Raw genomic sequence first — 21153 nt, 5'->3', positions numbered from 1 at the left:
TTTTCGTCACTGTCACGGGCTCACAGCACCACGCACAAGCAGCTGTCTCTACGTACAAGCCCTAATTATGTGTTTTTCCCTTTAATTTTTTTCTTCATCCAGCAAAAGCAAAAACCTGGCCGCTGTAAGCCCCGTGTTAGAACTCAACTCTCTTTCTGGTATGTGCTCTCTTCTACTTTAATCTTTACTTCTTTTTTGCATTGGATTTTAGCACTTCTGCTTCTCCTTAGACTACGGATAGTAGTAGTGTTAGTAGTTGTTATTGCTTTTATTTTTACTTCATTTACATTTGTTGCTGATTTTTTTTTTTTTTGAAAGCCAAGAATTGAGAATTAAGTGTTGGGGTTTGTTTGTGATTTTAGCTGAACTTGGATTTTGCATCGCTAGGTATTATTGCATTTGGTGATGAAACTTTCTTCGTCTTTTTCTGAATGGATTTTCAGCTCAACAAATAAAATATATACCCTCTATCTTATTATGAACTCCGCCTGTGTGAGCTCGCTCACATTGCCGGTCCCAAGCCCGGATAAAGGAGGAGGGTTGCCGAGGGTCAATCGGAAACAGCCTCCCTACCCAGGTAGGGGTAAGGCTGCGTACATCTTACCCTCCCCAGACCCCACTATTGTGGGATTACACTGGGTAGTGACCAAGACCCTCTATCTTATTATGCTAAATAATGCTCTGCTTGTACTTAGAACAGTGGAATTTGTCATCATAAAGTTCTTCATTTACGGATGACGTGTAAAAATTTGCTACTTTAACTTATGTGCCTCATCTTTGAAGCTCTAGAATCTCTTTGTGCAATTCTTGTGTTATGGGACACAATAAACCCTGCTGAAAAAGATGAATTTTATGGTTTATTTACCAGTGACAATCCAGTTGGTGTGATATAGGATGAATGGTTGGGGATAGGGTATCACAAGGGGGTCCATCTAGACCCCATTTGTCGAAAAATTACACTATATATACAGGGTCAAAATTAATTTTTATGTATATATGGTAGACGTTGAATTCCCTTGGCTTTTTCGTATGTTTAATTTTTTATATTTTGTATGAAATTCTATCTTCGCTACTGATAGGATGGGCAAGAAAGTCAAATAGAAATAGGGCCTATACCTAGCATGTCATGGTTTAGTTAGTTGTTTGGGTGCAACTATTTGGAGAGAAGGGTCGATACCAGAGAGGAGTGAGATAAATAGGATTTAAGCTATGTTGCTCAGGCTTCTCAAAAATGTTGACGCACCCGTGTCGGATCCTTCAAAACTGCACTACTTTTGCAGGATCCGAGGCGCACGCGACAACATTTTCGAAGAGTTCGAACAACATAGGATTTAAGTGAAGACCTCTATTTCTTCTCTTGTTGCTTTTATTTTCTTTTTACTTTTTCCTCCGAGTCCTGTAGCCATAGAGTTTTCAGAGATGTGAAGGTATTGACATTTGAAGACAAGAGAGGAATCAAAGATGTTTTAAAGATAAAAGTATCACCTTCCAGAAATTGAAGATGAATTGTCTAGTGTTTTTCTATTTTTGGTGTATTCATGAATTCCCCCAAGAGGCAGAGGATATAACTAGTATTCTAGATTGTTTATAGGGCTATAGGTGGTAGGTTTTGCTTTCTCTAACTGCTACTTGTAGTTACTACTGAAAGTACACCTTTGGTGTATATTCTTTGTTGATAATAGATATGTTGACTGTTCTAAAAATAAAAATAAATAAAAAAATCGTAATTAATAGAACGATTTCAATGAAGATAACAGAGAAAAAAAGAGGGCAACGAAACTCAAGATAATACTTCCTTTTGCAGACAATTAGTTCCCAAGTCTTTTGAACTAGTAGTAAGGTTAATAATGTCCATTTACTAATTTTTGAAGCAGTTATGGGTTTGGAAGTTAATCTAGAAAAGAGCAGAATTTTCAGCATTAATGCAGATGATTGCATAGAGGAACTAGCTGACATCCTGGGATGTAAGGTGGAAAAGTTCCCCACTGTTTATTTGGGGCTTCCACTAGGGGCAAGAAGGAATGATCAGCCTATCTGGCAAGGTGTCCTTGATAGATGTGCTAGTAAACTTTCTCCATGGAAGCAACAATATCTATCTTTTGGTAGCAGATTTACTCTTGTTAACAGTGTATTGGAGGGTACGCCTACCTATCTAATGTCCCTATTCTCAATGCCAGTTGCTGTGGAGAAAAAAGTGAACTCTTTGAGAAGTCAATTCCTATGGGAAGGTAATGCAGAGGAAGATTTCATTTGGTGGAATGGCCAGTGATTCTTAAAGACAAGAAGGGGGTGGCTTGGCTGTGAGAAATCTGAAGCTACATAATAAAAGTCTACTACTCGAATAAATGTGGAGGTATAGCATGGAAGGTAAGGAAGTTTTCAAAAAGCTTATTAATGCCATCTATGGGAAGAAGGACAAATGGAGAACTGTTAATGGGGGAGTATGGAAGAGCATAAGCAGACTTTAGGACAATTTCAGTCAATTTACTAGACTGGAGGTTGGAAATTAGAAAAAAAAAAGATTCTGGACAGATTTGTGGGTCGGTGATGAATGTTTAAAAGATAAGTTTGCGACTCTGTTTGACTGCTCTACAGAATAGGATGATAATTTTGCTGAATTTCATTCTAACTCTGGTTGACAGCCAAGGTTCCGGAGAAATTTGAATGATTGACAGATAGAAGAATTTTGTCAGTTGCTTCAACAATTGGGATCATTTTATATTGATCAGAGTAAGGTGGATATCCTGATTTGGCTGGCAATTGAAGACAATAAATTTTCAGTTAAGAATTGCTATAGTATGATGCTAAAGCAGCTAGTTCAGTGGGATAATTCTTGTCCTTGGAAGATGATATGGAAGACAAAAGCTCCGGTTAAAGTAGCATGTTTTGGGTCGGTCGCAACTTGGGGAGCATGCTTAACTCAAAATATCTTGCAGAAAAGAGGTTTTGACCTATGCAGTAGATGCTTCCTGTGTCAAGAAGATCAGGAAACAGTTGAGCACCTTTTCTCCATTGCAGATTTTCTGGAGAATGTTGGGAGCTATTCCTAAATCTTAGTGGTATTAATTGGGTGATGCCTCAGAATTTGAAAGGTTTGTTGGAAGGTTGGCAGTAACAGATACTAGTTACAAGAAAGAAATCTAATAGTTGTTAGTAGGGGTGGGCATAATCACCGAAAACCGAAAAACCGGACCGAACCGAATTAATTCGGTTTCTGGTTTCGGTTTTTCAGTGTTTAGGTACGGTTTCCTTTTTTTTTTTTTTTTTTTGGTTATTAACAAATCTAATGTTTGGTTCCGGATCACCGGTTCTTCGGTATTTCGGTTAAACCAAAGATTTACCACATGAATACAATTTTTTCATAAAAAACTCAGATCACTCAGTCCACTCCACTCTATCAGGCCCAAATTAATTTATCCAAGCCCATCCCTATAGACCCACCCTAATTTCATTTCACCTAACCTAAGCCCCAACTTCATTTCCTCACTTCCTCTCCTCTGTCCGACTCCTCACAAACCTAATATCACTTTCGGCGACCTAGGCTTACTAAGGCACTAGCGGCGGTCGGAGTTCACTTTCTTCCTCACTTCCTAATTTCTTAATTAAGGTAATTTCATTTTCTCCTTATAATTTCTCAGTTTTCGGATATGGCTTCTTAATCGTCTGTACTCTACTAGTGTTTTTATGCTACTACTGATTTGCTGTTTGTTTGTGGACTGGTTTTGTTTAAGCTACTGATTTTGTTTAAGCTACTGGTTTTGTTTATGGACTGTGTTGCTGGTTTTGTTTGTGGACTGATTTTGTTTTAAGTTTAATGCTTTAAGATACTGGTTTTGTTTTGTGATTGTACCTTGTTTTCATGTTTTGCTGCTACTGCTTGTTTATGGCTGCTGCTGCTGCCTGCTAGTGTTTATGGACCTTTTTTAGCTTCTATTGATGAAGTTCGTGCTAGCAAGTTCATACACTATATCATTTGGTGGTTGGACACATTCTTGCATTTTCTGCATAAGCTCGACAATTTTGTTGAATTGCTTGGCTCAGTTTCATAGACTTTGTTTAGATCTCTTATAAGTTCATGTGAAAATTGAATTCCGATGAATTGAAATAGTCCACTTTGAATTAAAAAAAACATAAAGTAGCTCGTTTTTAATTAAAAAGAAAGTCCATTTTACAAGCAGAAAAGTCCATTGGGAAATCGTTTCCTTAAGAGTTTTTTATTCCAATTTCTTTGCAGTGTGAAGAATAGAAGCGTAGATGACAATTGAAGAGAGGTTCTGTCTTGACTTTTGACTCAAGAACTGAGTCGCGTAGAGGGGTATAAATAATTTTGTTGGTCGGGTCGGGCCTACGTGAAGCGCATGTGTGCTTTTTTTTTAGTTAAATGGATAATTTTAATTGATTTGGAAATTTTCATCAATTGATATTATATTTGTGTATTTTGAGTAACAGTGGGTATATTTGATTACTTCAGTTTGCGGAAAATAAAGTTAGTCATTTGACCCTTTTCCCTCCCCCCAAAAGGCTGAAAAATAGTAGTATTTGATTTTCACGGGCAAAAGCCTACTAAGTAGAAATGAAGGGACTAAAATTGGTTAGTCTTCAAATTTGAGGACTCTTAAAACCTCCACCAACTCCAGCAAACGCAAAAACCTCGCCGCTGTTTCTTTGCCTGAAGCCTTCTGTTAGAACTCAACTCTCTTTCTGGTATGTGTTCTCTTCTACTTTAATCTTTACTTCTTTTTTGCGTTGGATTTTAGCACTTCTGTTTCTCCTTATACTACGGATTTGAAGGGTCCACTTAAACTCCAGTTGAGTTTGTAAGAAATATGTAACCTGTTTTTTAGTACTATGATGAAACGGGGTCTAAACGGAACAAAATGAATATTGAGATTTCATATGGGGAGACCACAATAAGTTTGGGATTGAGAGTAGTAGTAGTAGTTGTTGCTATTTTTACTTCATTTACATTTGTTGCTGAATATTTTTTTTTTTTTTTAAAGCCAAGAATTGAGAATTAAGTGTTGGGGTTTGTGATTTTAGCTGAACTTGGATTTTGCATTGCTGGGTATTAATGCATTTGGTGATGAAACTTTCTTGGTCTTTTTCTGAATGGATTTTCAGCTCTAACAAATAAAATATATACCCTCCATCTTATTATGCTAAATAATGCTGCTTGTACTTAGAACAGTGGAATTTGTCATCATAAAGTTCTTCATTTACGGATGACGTGTAAAAATTTGCTACTTTAACTTATGTGCCTCATCTTTGAAGCCTTAGAATCTCTTTGTGCAATTCGTGTTATGGGACACAATAAACCCTGCTAAAAAGATGAATTTTATGGTTTATTTACGAGTGACAATCCAGTTGTTGTGATGGTGTGATATAGGATGAATGAGTGGAGGTAGGGTATCACAAGGGGGTCCATCTAGACCTCATTTGTCAAAATATTACACTGTATACAGGGTCAAAATTATTACACTATATAATCAGCAAAATACAATAGCAAAGCAAAAAACAAAAATTCAATTCGAAGATATACAGCCTCAAGAAATAATTAGCTGTGTCACCGCATATTAGCTCAAAATATACACACACACACAAAAAAAAAAAAGGCCAATGGGACTTTTTTTTTGTTTTTGAAACTAATAACTAAAAATGGCCAATGGGACTTTAAATCGGAATCGTACAAATTAGTTCTAGCAATGGAAGTTGATAAATAGAATCAAACAGAGAGATTTACAACAAGTAGATTATACAACATTATACTTTGGGGGGGGGGGGGGGGGGAGCATTATACATAATGTATCAACCTTGTATATAAGTGTATAATAGTCCCTAAAAAGAGGTGTATAATACCTTTTAAAACCTTTTTGAGCTATGGATTGATCCAAAAACAACATTTTTGTGCAACCTAGTGTATAATAGTACTGTCTAAAAGGTGTTTATAGACAAATATGGGCTAAATCTCAATAAAGACCTAGCCGTGACGTCACATTAGCTATAAATATACACACACACAAAAAAAAAAAACGGCAATAGGATTTTAAATCAAAAGCGAACTAATTACAAGTTTAGACTTACGGAGGTCGCTGGAATATGCTAAGTCGGTGTAGACTTGTCGTTGGCGGTGGAGCTCCGGCAACGAGGGTTTATCAAAGTGGGGTTTAATGGGAAAGAGGGGTGGGGATAATAAGAACAATATTAGTACATTACTCCGTCCGTCCACTTTTCCTTTTGCGCGCCGTTATAAAAACGTAAAAAAATATATTATATTTTAGTTTCTTACCTCTATGTTAAGATGAGAAAGATTTAATAATTTGGGACATATAATTTTAAGAATATAAGCAAGTAATATGGGACAGAAGGAGTACTATTATTAAGGGAATACTTACCATAAAAGAAAAAAAAAAGTCAGAAAAATATGACTATGAGTCTGTTTGGTTTAGAAACCAAGTCTTAAAATAAAAATACACTGTATAATCAGCAAAAGCAAATCCTAATATTGTGCTAACATTGTTCTTATTATCCCCACCCCCACCTCCTCACCCCTCTTTCCCATTAAACCCCACTTTGATAAACCCTCGTTGCCGGAGCTCCACTGCCAATGGCAAGTCTACACCGACTTAGCATATTCCGGCGACCTCTGTAAGTCTAAACTTGTAATTAGTTCGCTTTTGATTTAAAATCCTATCGCCGTTTTTTTTATGTTGTGTATATTTATAGCTAATGTGAGGTCACACAGCTAGGTCTTTATTGAGATTTAGCCCATATTTGTATATAAACACCTTTTATACACTACTATTTTACACTAGGTTGCACAAAAAAGTTGTTTTTGGATCAATCCAAAGCTCAAAAAGGTTTTTAAAAGGTATTATACACCTTTTAGGGACTATTATACCCTTATGTACAAGGTTGATACATTATGTATAATTCTTTCCCCCCCAAAAGGTATAATGTTGTATCATCTACTTACTGTAAGTCTCTGTGTTTGATTTAGTTTATCAACTTCCATTGTAAGAACTAATTTGTACGATTCCAATTTAAAGTCCCATTGGCCATTTTTAGTTACTAGTTTCAAAATAAAAAAAAAGTCCCATTGGCCTCTTTTTTTTTTTTTTTTTTTTTTTTTTTGTGTGTGTGTGTGTATTTTGACTAATATGCGGTCACACAGCTAGTTATTTCTTGAGATTGTATATATTCGAGTTGAATTTTTGTTTTTTTGCTTTGCTATTGTATTTTGCTGATTATTGTGGTGAAATAGTGTTAGTATGAGATATTGTTGAGTTTAAACTGTAGTGAGGTAACATATATATTTGCATATACGCTGAAGCATATGTCTAAGAAGAGGGTTTTTCTAATACTCCCTCCGGATAAAAAAAAAGTCCACTTAGCTGCTGAAGCATATGTCTAAGTGGTTTCCTCAATTTTGATTCCTCTTGAAAATTTAGGCTGCTGTGCTCCCCTTCCCGCTCTTCTTTTTGTGTATCTTTGTCATGTACTCTTTTGGTGCAATTTTTAGCTTGTTTCATCCGCTTCCTACAGTTGATTGAGCATTGAGCATCATTTTTCCTTTTAATATGCACGCGTGTTCATTTGACTGATTAGTTAACAAAATCTGGCTGAATTCACAAAACAAGGCTGAAACTTGAAGGAGATGAGTTGGGAATTCTTTATTTGATCTGTGGGCTTAATTTCATAAATTAAAGATAAATGGCATAACTAGATATTCTGGAAAATTAGTAGTATAGATAGGCATAATTTGAGCAAAATAAATTCTTAAACTGCTCAGACAGCAAGTAGGTTTTATAGTTTTATGCTTTTACTTGATCAAAAAAGGGTTTATAGTTATTGCTGACTGATATCTGAAGTGAATGGTTCTGTTTGCTTAAATTTATGTGTTCATTGTTTGAACTTCTCTTTGATCAGGGTATGGATGCCGAGGATGAAATTCCTGTTTCAACTACAGATCCTTCGACTGTTGTTGGTGATAGTTCGACTGTGGTTAATACTATAGGAGCAATTAATCTTACACCAGTTCAACCTGTCGCTCCACCGGGCGTTCCAACTGTTAACCTTCCCCCTGGTGTGCCTGCAATTGCTTCAAGGCCTGTAGTCCCTACCCCTATTCCTCCCCCATTAGCTCCGTTGCCTGTTCGGCCACCTGTCCTTAGGCCTCCGGTAGCACAGAATGGAGAAGTTCGAGCAAGCGATTCAGATTCTGACCTTGAAGAAATGGGATCTGATCGTGGCACTGCAGACTCAGCTCAAGAATATGAGATATCCGCAGAGAGCAAACTAGCCAGAGAGAGGCAGGAAAAAGCCTTGCAAGAACTTCTGATGAAGAGGCGTGCTGCTGCACTGGCAGTCCCTACAAATGATATGGCCGTTCGGGCCCGCCTTCGAAGGCTTGGTGAACCGATAACTCTCTTTGGAGAAAGGGAGATGGAAAGAAGGGACCGTCTGCGGATGCTTATGGCAAAGCTTGATGCAGAAGGCCAGCTGGAAAAGCTGATGAAAGCTCATGAGGATGAAGAAGCTGCAGCTTCTGCTGCACCCGCAGAGGAGGAGGATATTCAGTACCCTTTTTACACAGAAGGATCAAAAGCACTGTTAGATGCTAGGGTAGAAATCGCAAAGTATTCTTTAGTTAAGTCAGCTTTACGTCTTCATCGTGCAAGGAGGAAAAGGGATGATCCAGATGAAGATGTGGATGCCGAGGTTGATTGGGCTTTGAAGCAAGCAGGGAGCTTGGCCCTTGATTGTAGTGAAATTGGAGATGATCGACCTCTTTTCGGATGTTCGCTTTCACACGACGGAAAGATGCTTGCAACCTGGTAATCCTCTGTGCCTGTCTGTCTTGCTTTTCCTCATTCTTTTCTTGTTCTTTTTAGGGGTGGGGGCTTTGCAGGTGGGATAGATGAACTGTTATTAGTTGGGTAAGTGCTGGCTTTCAGTATAGGTTCATATACCTAAAACCCTGTTCGTGTTCCTCGGTCTGTTTTTCACCTTTACTAGCTCATATGAGTGGAATATACTAGCATTTGCTGCTTTTTTTGGCCAGCGATTCCCATATTAAATCTTATGGAAAACATGGTTACTGAGGATTCATATAGTTGAACTCAACTTGTTTGGGACTGAGACGTAGTTGTTGAGTCCCATATTAAATCTAACAGTTAGATGTTCTCTTTGATTGCTTCACTATCATACCAGATGAACTGGAAGTGGGATTTATGTTCCCGTATGAAAACAGTTGTCATGCTTTTATTAGAGAGTCTTTTAACAGTTATGACTTGCGAGTATGGATTCAAGCAACACCATTTTTACCCCCTTTTCTCCGGTATGCAGTTCTATGAGTGGTATAGCAAAGATATGGAGTATGCCTCAAGTGCAAAAGCTTTCCACCCTAAAAGGTCACACTGAACGAGCTACTGATGTTGTGTTCTCTCCGACAAGCAATCATTTAGCTACTGCATCTGCTGACAAGACCGCTAGGTTATGGAACTCAGAAGGTTCTCACCTCAGAACGTTTGAGGGACATTTGGACCGTCTAGCTCGGATTGCTTTTCATCCTTCTGGAAAGTACTTGGGCACAGCTAGCTTTGACAAAACTTGGAGATTATGGGATGTAGAGAGTGGTGAAGAGTTGCTTTTGCAAGAAGGTCACAGTAGGAGTGTTTATGGATTGTCTTTTCACCATGACGGTTCATTAGTGGCGTCATGCGGGTTGGATGCACTTGTTCGAGTGTGGGACTTAAGGACTGGGCGAAGTATCCTTGCTCTAGAAGGTCATGTTAAACCGGTTAGTCTTTCTTTGATATGTGACGTCCTTTTCCTTTGTATGCTTTAGGGATTATGAGAAGACAAAATATGAATTCTGCTACTTATTTTATTTATTGGTTCCAGGTTCTTGGTGTCAGTTTTTCTCCCAATGGTTATCATTTGGCTAGTGGCGGTGAAGATAATACCTGTCGTATCTGGGACTTAAGGCAGAGAAAATCTTCGTACATCATACCTGCTCACTCCAGTCTTATTTCTCAAGTTAAGTTTGAGCCTCAGGAGGGATACTTTTTGGCTACAGCTTCCTATGATATGACTGCCAAGGTATAACAACTTAAGTCTTTTTATGTTTGTGCTACTTTGTGGATATTTTTCATAACTTGTATTTATGTTTTTCAATCTTAAACTTATATTTCAGGTGTGGTCATCAAGGGATTTCAAGCCTGTAAAGACACTATCTGGACATGAAGCAAAGATCATGTCATTGGATGTTGCGTCAGGTAAGTTCCATTTAATTTCAATGAATGAGTTCAGAGTTCAATAACTTATGATGATGACATTTAGTTTTAAACTTTTACCTCGTCAAAAAAAGAATGAGTTCAAGAACTTATGATGATGACATTTTTCTAGTTTTCTGGCCTAGATAGGAGAATTAATTTCATTGCTTGTGATTTCTGGGGGTGCAAAGGCTAATATTTTTCGTGACGGCTTATTCCATGCTATCCACCTTTGTTTCAAATTTCACATATGCTTATTTGTCTATTTTACTTTTATTTGGTGCAGATGGACAGTTCATCACTACCGTGTCGTACGATCGAACAATCAAGCTGTGGTCAAGCAAAAACATCCAGAAGGATGAGAAAATGGACATTGACTAGATTTTTACATAAGTTTGTAGGAGTACCATTTTCTGGGATTATCAGGAAGAGAGTTGAATATGTTAAATTGTTGTTAAGAATCCCTGTGGAAAATTGAAGCACAAGGCCCTTTGCTCATTCTGTATTCCTTAAGGCCGCCTTCAATCCATGAAGTAGTGACACATTTTTTTTTTTCTTTTCCTAATGTATTTTATAAGCTAATCAGAAACTTGAGATGCCAAAAGGTATTTTAATTCTTAAACAAATCCATATCTGAAATATTGTTGATAAAACCAGTACTTTTCTTTTTCGTTGGATGCATTGTGTGTATATAACTATATATCATTGTAAATCAATAGTTACAAACTTACAATGATTGTAGAAACTTTGCTTAAACGGGATGTATCACGAGTGATTTCTGCTTCTAATCTTTTATAATTGTCACAATTATGTACGTACTTAGTAGGCGTTGGGCTATAGATTCTAGAAAAAATTCACTTTTATTTGGAATTTATGAAGTTGGAGTTGAAGACGAGTTATGTTTGGTCATAACTTTTGCAAAGAAGATAATAGAACACTTTATTTGGAATTTACAAAGATGAAGTTGGAAAATAAATTTGGAGCACTTTCCCAAATTTTGGATTTGGAAGATTTATAACCAAATACTGAATTTGAAATAAAGTGAAAAATTATTCCAGATAAAGGTGAATAATACTCATGGGCAAACGGGTAAATTTGTGAGAAAAGGGCATTCTTCATGAGCAATTGATACCGGATTAAACAATTCAGTTATCTAACAAGTCTTGGGACTTGAAAAAAGAGAATTTAAAAATTTCAAGCTACTGATTTTAAAAGATGTTACCAAGTGTTCAAAATAATCAAATTACGCAAAGATCTGTATAAATGTGTTTTGCAACATCAATATCTGACAACGAAAACTAAGCATAATTCGTGCCAACACGGTTCCTAACAAAATTCTCCTAGGGAATCAGTATAGGTTACAAGATCCAACAACATTGGTTTACTTCAACTACGATGCATGAATGTATATGGCTATCACTTCCTTCGAAATATGGCATCGTTGTTTCTTCATAAAATAAAGACCTCTTCATGCTGCAGGGTTAAGTAATCTTGTTTCGATGGGTGTTCGTCCAATTGAAATAGCATCTCTAGTGTCACAGCTTCATTTGTACCAACTCGTAAGGAGCCACCTTAGCAGAAAACAGAAGCCGCAGCAAATGGCCTGTAACACAAACATTTTGTTATTCTTGACAATCCTTCTATGTATAAGAACATATCGGATGAGATCGTGTGCATAGTTATGCATATGAACAGCAAAAATGCTACATGGTTAGTCAAACAACGGAGGGAAACAGACGCAGTTCACAAGCTCAATGATTGAGAATGGCATGATCAGAACTATTAGTAGCATAACTACGTTGACTAACTGGGACTCTGGGAGTATATCACCATTTTTGTGATTTTAAGACCAATCGTTTAAGGTAACAGGTCACTGCAGACTAGATTACCCGGCTGATTTAAATGGAAAAAAAGGAAAAAGATAAAGAAAAAGATATTTACCTGGAAGACTAGTAGCACAACACAAAGGGACTGTTCTGACATTCTGCCAAATTGCCTTAAGAAAAGGTTCACTAGTGTCCCATCATTTGTTCCAGTCAATAAGCCAGTCTTAGGATCAAACCTGAAAGGATCAAAGATTAGTTAGTTCAGACACAACAGAAATTCCAAAACTTGAGCCGCTGCAATTAGAGAACTTACTTAGGGAGTCGATGCCTTGGACATGGTATAATACCGGCAAGCTGAAAGAATTTCGATGCAGTTAAAAGAGTCAGTAGAGATCCAAATTTAATTCACACAAATATCACTTATTGTTCTTGTTTGTTCTGCAAGATGAGCTGCAAACCAAGACGGGGGGAGAGAGAGAGATAACCTGAGGTAGTGATAGTAGGAAGTTCAGAACTTGCGACAAAAAGAATATAAGCAGTGTTTCACTGGAAGGAAATAGACAAAACTAGACGCATTAGTTTGAAGTTTCAGAGGAAGAAATTTAAACAAATATCTTTACAAGTATAGAAACTAAAAGTCATTTGTACATACAACGGTGATGCTCGATATGACACAGTTAATATGATGCTTTAGGTAATTTGATAGATCTCAATACAACAACACCAACAACAACAACAACAACAAGCCCAGTATAATCCACTATGTGGGGTCTGGGGAGGGTAGAGTGTACGCAGACCTAACCCCCACCTTGAAAGGTAGGGCGGCTGTTTCCGAAAGACCCTCGGCTCAAGAGAGGAGAAAAAGAGAGGAAAAGACAAAAGGTTAGATATGATCAAGCGTATCGAAAACAATATGAAAACAAGAAATAACAAAACAAGAAAGTCATGGTAAAAGGAGTATCAACTGCTATAGATAACTATGAAAATGAAACAATGGAAGTAAATAAATCATTCGAAACCAACAGATACTCGCAGAAATCAAGATACAAGAAACTATAGAACAACATAACTACTCTTAAGGGAGGATAAACGCGACTACCCACTATCCTTCTACCCTAATATGATTCCTCCATACCCTCCTATCTAAGGTCATGTCCTCCGTAAGCAGGAAATGCGCCATGTCCTGTCTAATCACTTCCCCCCAATACTTCTTCGGCCTACCTCTACCTCTTCTGAAAGCGTCGCTGGCCAACCTCTCGCACCTCCGCACTGGGGCATTTTCAGCTCTCCGCATCACATGCCCAAACCATCTCAGCCTCGCTTCCCGCATCTTGTCTTCCACTGAGGCTATTCCCACCTTGTCTCGGATGACTTCATTCCTAATCCTATCACTCCTAGTGTGCCCACACATCCACCGCAGCATTCTCATTTCCGCCACTTTCATCTTCTGAACATGAGATTTCTTGACTGGTCAACACTCCGCCCCATACAACATAGCTGGTCTAACCACCACTTTATAGAACTTGCCTTTGAGTTTCGGTGGCACCTTCTTGTCACACAACACTCCGGAGGCAAGCCTCCATTTCATCCATCCCGCACCAATACGATGTGTGACGTCATCATCAATCTCCCCATTTCCTTGTATAATAGACCCAAAATACTTGAAACTATCTTTCTTCTGTATGACCTGGGTGTCAAGCTCCACTTCCACGTCAGCCTCATGTACTATATCACTGAACTTGCACTCCAAGTACTCTGTCTTGTTCCTACTCAACTTGAACCCTTTGGACTCCAGAGTTTGTCTCCAAACCTCCAACTAAGTGTTAACCCCGCTGCGAGACTCGTCAATCAGGACTATGTCATCCGCAAATAACATACACCATGGCACCTCACCTTGAATCTGCCGCGTCAATCCATCGATCACCAAGGAGAATAAAAATGGGCTAAGAGCTGATCCCTGATGCAGCCCCATCACCACTGGGAAGTACTCTGAGTCTCCTCCCAAAGTCCTTACCTTGGTTTTGGCCCCATCATACATGTCCTTAATCGCCCTAATGTACGCTACAGGTACACCTTTAGCCTCCAAGCATCTCCATAGCACCTCTCTCGGCACTTTGTCGTATGCCTTTTCTAGGTCGATGAATACCATATGCAAGTCCCTCTTCCTCTCCCTATATTGTTCCACCAGTCTCCGTACAAGATGAATAGCGCCCCGGCATGAATCCGAACTGGTTCTCTGAGATAGACATGCCTCTCCTCACCCTCATCTCCACCACCCATTCCCACACTTTCATAGTGTGGCTTAGCAGCTTGATCCCTCTGTAATTGTTGCAACTTTGAATGTCGCCCTTGTTCTTGTACAATGGAATCATTGTACTGCATCGCCACTCTTCGGGCATCTTAGTCGTCTTAAAGATGACATTAAAGAGTCGAGTCAACCATTCTAAACCTGCCCTGCCTGCAGTCTTCCAAAATTCCCCCGGAATCTCATCGGGCCCGGTCGCTCTTCCCCTACTCATCCTACGAACAACACCCTTAACTTCTTCAACCTTTATATTCCTACAATATCCAAAATCACGACACCTTTCGGAGCACTCCAAATCTCCCAACACAATATCTCTGTCCCCTTTATCGTTTAAGAGTTTGTGGAAGTATGACTGCCATCTCCGTCTAATGCGAGTGTCCTCCACTAGTACCCTACCATCCTCGTCCTTGATGCACTTCACCTGATCCAAGTCACGCGCCTTCCTCTCCCTTGCCTTGGCTAGTCTGTACAACTTCTTATCCCCGCCTTTGTCCTCTAGTTCTGCATACAGGCGTTCAAAAGCTGCTGTCTTTGCCGCCGTAACCGCTAACTTTGCCTCCCTCCTCGCCATCTTGTACAATCCCCTATTCGTTCGCCTCTCTTCATCATCCTTGCTGTCTACCAACTTCGCATACGCCACCTTTTTTGCTTCCACCTTCTCTTGAACTCCTCCATTCCACCACCAGTCCCCTCGGTGCCGACCACGGCTACCCTTCGAGACCCCCAGCACCTTTCTAGCTACTTCCCTAATGCAACTGGCCGTCCTATCCCACATATTGGTCGCCTCCCCACTACTCTCCCAGGCTCCCATAGATCTCAGCTTCTCCCCCATCTCCAGCGCACCCGTCATGGTCAAACTCCCCCATTTGATCCTAGGCGTGTTATCCACGACCCTCTTTCTCTTCTTCATCTTGATTTCCAAATCCATCACCAAGAGCTTATGCTGGGTCGTTAAATTCTCACTCGGGATCACCTTGCAGTCTTTACAAAGACTTTTATCATCCTTCCTAAGGAGTAAAAAGTCTATCTGCGTCTTAGCCACCGAACTACGAAAGGTTATCAAGTGCTCCTCCTTCTTCGGGAAACTCGAATTGGCCACCATCAGCCAAAGGCTTTTGCAAAATCCAATAGTGCAACTCCTCCTCCATTCCTGTCCCCGAAACCACAACCTCCATGCACATCGTCATATCCCCCTGAAATTGACCCAGTGTGCCCATTGAAATCTCCTCTGATGAATAGCTTCTCAGTGGACGGTATACTTCCCATCATCTCGTCCAAATCCTCCCAAAAATGTCTTTTCTCCTCCTCGCCCAAGCCCGCTTGCGGCGCGTAAGCACTAATAATGTGCAAAATAGACCCTCTAACAACCAGCTTAATCGTCATCAACCTATCGCTGACTCTCTTAACCCCTACCACCTGTTCTCGTAAGTCATTATCTACTAAAATGCCTACCCCATTCCTATCCCTCGACTTACCTGAGAACCATAACTTATACTCATCCACATCTTGAGCCTTGGATCCTACCCATTTAGTCTCCTGGACACAAGCTATATTGATCCTCCTCTTCTTAAGAATCTTAACTAGTTCGATGGACTTCCCCGTTAGAGTCCTAATATTCCAAGACCCTACTCGCAGACTAGAGACTCCCTTAACCCACCTACCCCCTCTAACCCTCACCCCTATCCGAGAACATGACCCTAGTCCACCATCGTCTACCAAAGCCAGTAAAGCAAATATAAACTACTCGACCAGACAGTAATCAATACTAAAACACAAGTAAGTGCTAATCTAGATGAAAGTGTAACTACTACGACAAGAACGAAACAAGTAATGCAAGAATGCAAATTAGCAGCAAGGCTAAAATACAGAGACTTAAAAATAAAATTAAAAAAAACCGGAGGTACCAACTCCAGTTAGCTAGAACCTGTTCACGCCGGAAATCACTGTTCATGACGGAAAACACTGTTCACGCCGGAAAACACTGTTCACACCGGGGAGCTTGAATTTGTCGGACCAGAGAGAAGGAGAGGAGAGAAGAGAAAAGAAGAAAAGGAAGATAGAAGAAGAAGAGGAGTGGGGGTGGGTATAGGGCTGTCACAAACCCTAGGAGAGAGAAAGAGAAAACTTACTTGGGGGGGCACAGGGAGGTTGCTGGCCGTAGTTTGTGGTGGCCGGAGTTGGGGGTGGCCGGAGTTGGGGGATAGGGGTGGGGAGAAGACCGTTAGTTTTCTTTTCTTAGAGAGAGAGTCAGCTGCCAAATAAAATTCTTGATTGGTACAACATAGATCTCAATACATTAGATATATTTCAACTATTATACCATTTTATGATTTTGACAATTTTTAAGATTTCTTTCCAATTAACAATTCAATACATCAAATATATTGAGTTGTCACTTCAATTGACAATCCACATATTCCCTATAAAACCAACATGCAAAATTAGTGTTCACAGTTTTCTCAATAGTACAACGTATCATGTGCGCCATGCAAAATGGAAGAAGGATCACATCTGTAGCATGTGCAGGAATCCTGTGTGTTATCTGGTGCTCAACGGAAAAGTATTTTGGGGACCTAGGCGTAAATGAGAAAAGAAAAGCATCACCTCTAATACACCCTTCTCAAGAGTTCAAAAGAAAAGACAAATAATGGGGAAAACACAAAGAGAAGAAAGTCCAGATTAGCTAAAGACCAGAAAAGAACAACTAGATGTTCCATATCCCTTTTTAAGTTCAGAAGGACAAGGCTGAGCAAAATCCAGACTGTACTCTCACCATATTTTTTCCAAAAAAGTACGGTATATATGTGTGTACGTGCGTATTCATGCATGCATGTTTACACAAACACACACATATATATTTGATAATTGAGAAATTCATTGTTTCCAACTTGAAAGCTTGGTGGATAGTAGGTCCACGTTTGTGCTTTTCTGGGGGCAGATGTAAAGCACGTGTTATGACTTATGTGTTCATTTAAACCCAATAGCTTTGGCTCATACCTTGTGTATGCTCACCAATCAAGTACAAATAATAGATTTCAAACCCAGTAAAATCAAATGAACCGTGGCAGATCCTGAACTTGAACCCATAAGGCTCAAATCTTGGATCCACCTCTTATCCTTCTCCACTTAAATGAGTACTAGATTTGGTTCAGAGCAGGATTCGAACTTGTGACATGCGCCCACAACACATCCCCGGTTGTACTACCTTTGCCATTGAGCAAAAACCTTGGGGCAGGGTACGCTTTTTTTTTTTGTGGATCAAAGTATTTTCATCACAAACACGACCAAAAATCTGGCCCTTACAAGTATACCAAAAGGTAAAGAATCTATAAAATATGATTCTCTACAAACTCCAACCAACCTTCTATACAACAAGGAACTCTATGGGTGCACCGAAAGAAAATAAGGGATCGGAGGCTACTCCTCAATTGACAAAAACTCGATTCTATTCCCTCAAAACCTCTCATATTTCTCTCTCTCTCTCCAAACAACCTGCATTAATGCAAGTGGAACCAAATTCCAAGCCCTACGTCTTCTTCTCCTTCTCCCGCTTGCAAGGATATTAAATCTTACATACATTATAGGTTTTCCGATTAAGTGGGTCATCTACCTCATAGTAAGAGGTAGATGAAATTCATTTTCTTTCCCTCATTCTGCAATGACAAATTGCTCGTCCCTTCATAATCAACCCTCTCTGTCACTTCAGTTGTTTCTATTAGCCCCATCTCTTTAGTGGCTAAGAAATTTTCCATCAACTGTTAAATGAGATCCTTAACTCAGCCAAGTCGATATTTTTGGATCTGAACAGGGATGAATAACAAGCATTTTAGAGGAGAAGTAATTGGATTCACCTCTTTGATACCTGGTTCTTGATGTATTAGTGAGTTCAAAGACCCTTCACATTTTTTCCTTTTTTGAAAAAATGGGTAGGTTTCCCTGGTATAGGCTTGTAAGTCTATCATGAACAGGACTGGCACTGCATTGGTGCCACTTTATTTTTAGAATAAATTGTTCTTTTTAGAATGAACTTTTGTTTGTTTAACATGTCAATCCCTTGGTGCCACTTTTCCGTTGACACAATAGTCTAGTCATTTTTTTCCTGATAAAGACAATACTCTGTTGTTCACACAATAGTCCAGTCACTTTTTGTTTCTTTGTCATCAGCCAAACAGGGTGCTCCATTCACCCTTGGAATCACTATGACACAAAGTAAAACTGAAATGCATAACCTTTTATTCCCTAAAAAATTAAAAAAACGGAAGCAATCAAACGGTTCAACAAAAATACTAGCAGAAGCACCACTGAACTTAATGGCAAGAAACGGGTAGGAAGATGTACCTAAAGTGACCCAAGATTCCAGTCACTGCCATGGTCATTCCAGCAAAATATGTAAAGGTATCACCAACAAAAACTGAGGAAGGATACCTACAATGACCGCAGAGAGAGTAAGTAAGACATATTGCTGAAGGAGAACTTTGAGGATATCCCAAAATGAAATTTTACCAGTTGTATGAAAGTAATGCCAAGGAAGTAGCAAGCATTGGCTGAACAAGGTAAATAGAAAAAGCATGGGCTTGTTTGTATTCAGGATCAGCAGATGCTCCAATTTGCATGATGTTGTGTATCAAAATCTGTAATTACTGTAGAGTTAGATGACATTCAATCATCAAAGGGATACCTAGAGAACTGTTCTAGCTTACAGCAGCTGCAATAACGACTGTCTGCCCAACTTCAAGGCCATTGATACCAGCATGGATATTGATAGAATTTGTGCAAAATATTGCCAATAGCCACATATATAATTTGTAGATACATCCTGTTAACCCAGAGAAAATGAAGAACCGAACCAAAGTCAACAAAGGGAAAGAATTAAGTATGAAATGCTAAAATATTATATCCATATACAAAACGACTTTAAGCATGTTAAATGGTGCACTTTAAACATTCAAGTACATCAATCTAGCGAACTCCAACTAAAGGACTTCCTATAGAAGCAGGAAGAAATCATAGGCTGCTTACCTAGATCCAAGATCTCTAATCCAACATATAATACAAGGGGCTTTGGTATAATAATAGTTGTATGCCCAGCATATGCCATCAACAATGGAAGAGCTGCAATGGAGGGCAATAGCAGTTTCCTATTTCAAAAATTACACGAACTTCATAAGAACCTCAGCTGATTTTTTTTACTAAACATCCCAGTTGCATCAGAAAAAAATCTTTTGGATATGATAGAAATGCTTACACTCACCAAGGTACATCAAGGACATCATCCACAAACCCAAGCAGCAACATGAAGCAGATTGAAGATAATGCAGCATTGTAATCAACAAGCCACTGCCAAATTCAAAGTCAACAACTAGTGCAACAATTTTTTATAAGGGGGAAAAAAAAGGTGCAGCTAACTACTATTAATGGGAGCAACACTTCTAATATGACTATTCCACATGCTTTTTTTGACAATGGAAAAGAAACAGCTGGAGTAACACTTTTAATGTGACTATTCCACAATTCGACATATGAACAAGCATATGTAAAAAATGTTGAGGATCCTCCCACACACCCCTCTTTTTCACTACTTTTCTCCCCCTCTACTCTGCAGGTCATTTTTCATTCACTATCATTCTTAATTTTCATGCATGGAGTTCTTCAATGCATAAACGTTCCTTACACCAACAAGGAAACAGGTAAATGACTTCATGGAGTACTACAATGCACAAGCACATGAAAGTTTTTTGGTTTGTTCTGTTCATAGTTATATATTCGGAAAGTCAGAAGAGTATGTTTCTTCAGGATAGTACTTGTACGGTGTGATTTGGTTGGTAGCATTCTCTTTGATTATGCAAAAAATTCGATAAAAGTCAATTTTAAGATGTCAAGTGACACCATCACAGAAAGGTCAATGGGCGATAAATGGCTTTGGGTACGTGAGTAACGATGCATGATATAATAACCCAGTTGCCCAATTGACTGCCCATAGTAGCCATCAATGCTCAAAGGCTTCTGAATTCCCAATTTTTAGTATTGTTCCCAAAAAAAAAAAAAAAAGAAGCAAAATACCAGCTACTTGGAACACAGTAACTAGTGAAAAGTCTGTTCTCCTTAATCTTACAACTATAATACTTTCAAGTGAGGTTAGCTCAAGTGGTTGAGCACCTCTACCATCAACCGGTAGGATGTTCGAGTCACGCTGGAGGGTAAGTGGGAACACATCCTCCTGATCGGGTGAGGTGGGAAAACATTGAAATAAAAAAATTATTTAAAGTCAATAAACATAACCGCCAATGAGGATTCATATAGCCGACCTCAACTTGTTTGAGACTGTTGTATAGTAGTTGATTGCTACTCCTTTTGTCCATTTTTTGGTGACATAGTTCCTGTGAGGCTTACGCCTTAAACGCCCGATTGTACGTCCTAAACACGCCTAACGCCCAACGCTCGGGGCTTGCCTAATAGTTCTTACACAAATTATATGTAACATTCCTTAATTAAAATCGTTGACCCTCATAATTCTTTAACAAACGAATAATACTTAATAGTTTTCATCTATAGAAATAAGAATATTGAGTTTAACTCAAATAACAATTCGTAGTATTGCATATTTACTACTTGAGAACATCGTGAGGGTATATATCACTTAATATTTCTTTTAAAATACATAGTTGAATGGTACGTTTTCACTTGTCATTAATCTTTTGTCCTATATATCAAAATTGTCATATTTATTATTTCGCTATTTGAAAGTAAT

The 21153-nt window shown here is 38.9% G+C and overlaps 2 protein-coding genes across 4 annotated transcripts; one reads left to right on the top strand and one right to left on the bottom strand.

Moving 5' to 3' along the window:
- On the top strand, positions 1–10944 carry LOC132612576 (U4/U6 small nuclear ribonucleoprotein PRP4-like protein). 3 transcript variants are annotated; one of them, XM_060326657.1, is made up of 6 exons: positions 1–158; positions 7927–8834; positions 9346–9799; positions 9904–10101; positions 10196–10277; positions 10561–10944. In XM_060326657.1, exons 2-6 carry the CDS (start codon positions 7930–7932, stop codon positions 10653–10655), a joined length of 1734 nt encoding a protein of 577 aa, XP_060182640.1. In that variant the 5' UTR covers positions 1–158; positions 7927–7929; the 3' UTR covers positions 10656–10944. The 3 variants fall into 3 exon arrangements, with proteins under 3 accessions (XP_060182640.1, XP_060182642.1, XP_060182641.1); XM_060326659.1 differs by lacking the exon at positions 1–158 and adding an exon at positions 1875–3607; XM_060326658.1 differs by lacking the exon at positions 1–158 and adding an exon at positions 4328–4704.
- Positions 10945–11468: 524 nt separating this feature from the next.
- LOC132613305 (uncharacterized) lies at positions 11469–20392 on the bottom strand. Its single transcript, XM_060327328.1, has 10 exons — positions 20360–20392; positions 19657–19742; positions 19425–19543; positions 19106–19221; positions 18909–19036; positions 18744–18830; positions 12586–12646; positions 12414–12454; positions 12216–12336; positions 11469–11877 (listed from the first exon to the last, which is right to left on the bottom strand). The coding sequence occupies exons 1-10, from the start codon at positions 20390–20392 to the stop codon at positions 11818–11820; spliced, it is 852 nt and encodes a 283-aa protein (XP_060183311.1). The 3' UTR covers positions 11469–11817.
- Between the last annotated feature and the right edge of the window lie 761 nt (positions 20393–21153).

Source organism: Lycium barbarum, chromosome 10 (genome assembly GCF_019175385.1).
Source record: "Lycium barbarum isolate Lr01 chromosome 10, ASM1917538v2, whole genome shotgun sequence".
Classification (NCBI taxonomy): Eukaryota; Viridiplantae; Streptophyta; class Magnoliopsida; order Solanales; family Solanaceae; genus Lycium; species Lycium barbarum.
The sequence above is the reverse complement of the archived record's forward strand: the minus strand, read 5'-3'. Positions and strand labels throughout refer to the sequence as shown.